This window comes from Lactuca virosa, chromosome 3 (genome assembly GCF_052849685.1).
Source record: "Lactuca virosa cultivar CGN04683 chromosome 3, Lactuca_virosa_CGN04683_v6, whole genome shotgun sequence".
Classification (NCBI taxonomy): Eukaryota; Viridiplantae; Streptophyta; class Magnoliopsida; order Asterales; family Asteraceae; genus Lactuca; species Lactuca virosa.
Window position 1 is genome coordinate 206,997,396 of NC_136428.1, and position 1,422 is coordinate 206,998,817.

General features: G+C 38.4%; 1 protein-coding gene across 1 annotated transcript; it reads left to right on the forward strand.

Annotated features, from left to right (window-relative positions):
- The first annotated feature begins 591 nt into the window (after nucleotides 1–591).
- On the forward strand, nucleotides 592–1,191 carry LOC145164368 (putative mitochondrial protein AtMg01250). The gene has a single exon (XM_079083091.1). The coding sequence runs from the start codon at nucleotides 592–594 to the stop codon at nucleotides 1,189–1,191; it is 600 nt and encodes a 199-aa protein (XP_078939217.1).
- The last annotated feature ends 231 nt before the right edge of the window (nucleotides 1,192–1,422 follow it).

The window sequence follows — 1,422 nt, forward strand, 5'->3', positions numbered from 1 at the left end:
ATTCCAAGTGTCGTAATGGTAATTACTTTGCATTCCAAGGGTATATTTGTAATTTTTTATGACGGAAAAGTTGAATCCGCTACCGCACATCTTGTTGTTTTGTACGGTGGATTCGATTCCGCATTTGCACGCTAAAAACCCCGGTTGAACTTCAACTGTTTTTAATTTTATTTTGAAGTACAACTTTGCTGACTAATAAAAACGATATACCAAGTTAATCAAATATTATCTAAACATATTACTTATTGAAGAGATTTTTCCAAACATACTCGGTTCGATAATTTTCCATTAGTGAAATAAAAAATTGCAGTGTGGTCGTGTGGCAGTGACAAGTCTCCGGGGCCTGACGGTTTCACTTTTAAATTCCTCAAAAAATACTGGGAATTGCTAAAAGACGATATCGTGGGGTTGGTTAAATACTTTGAAATGGGAGGTAAATCACTAGAGGTTGTAATTCTTCGTTTATATCCCTAGCAGCCAAGACTAAATATCCAATTCACTTTGGGGATTTTAGACCTATAAGCATGATCGGATCTATATACAAGATCATTGCAAAACTGTTGGCACTTCGAATAAAGAAGGTCATTGGCAATGTTATTGATGAGGTTTAATCAACATATGTTGAAGGAAGAAATGTCCTGGAGGGCCCTTTGGTGGTTAATGAGCTTTGCTCTTGGGCAAAATCAAATAGAAGGAAGATGCTTCTCTTTAAGGCGGACTTTAACAAAGCTTTTGACTGTGAATTGGGTATATCTTGACTCAATTATGGAGCAAATGGGCTTAGGAAATAAATGGAGATATTGGATTCGTAATTGTTTGGAATTGGGTCGAGCATCGATGATTATTAATGGAAGCCGAACAAATGAATTCTCTATGGAGAAAGGAGTGAGACAAGGTGACCCGCTATCTCCCTTTCTATTCATCATTGCGATGGAATGGTTGAATATGGCGATGAAGACAACGGTTGATAAAGGAGTTTTTGACGAAATAAAATTCCCAAACTCTAAAATTTGTTTGTCTCATTTATTTTATGCAGATGACGCTTTATTCTTTGGAGAATGGTCGATACGTAACATCGCTAACTTAGCGAGGATCTTGAGATGTTTTTATGTTGCGTCCGGGTTGAAAGTTAACTTCAGCAAATCTAAAGTATTTGGTGTTGGAGCATCTACTAGCGAAGTATCGAACTAGGCTGCTCCTCTTGGTTGCGAACCATCATCTCTCCCATTCACTTACCTGGGCATTCCGGTGGGTGAAAACATGAACTTGAAGAATGCCTGGCGGCCGATTATTGAAAAGTTTCATTCCAAACTCTCGGTGTGGAAAGCGAAAACACTTAGCTTCGGTGGTAGATTAACCCTAGCAAAAGCGGTACTTGGTAATCTTCCTACCTTCTTCATGTCCATCTTTTCCGTTCCAAAT

What these genes read in the sequence shown, in the direction of transcription:
- LOC145164368 (XM_079083091.1), top strand. Translation starts at nt 592, where the DNA reads ATGTTATTGATGAGGTTTAATCAACATATGTTGAAGGAAGAAATGTCC.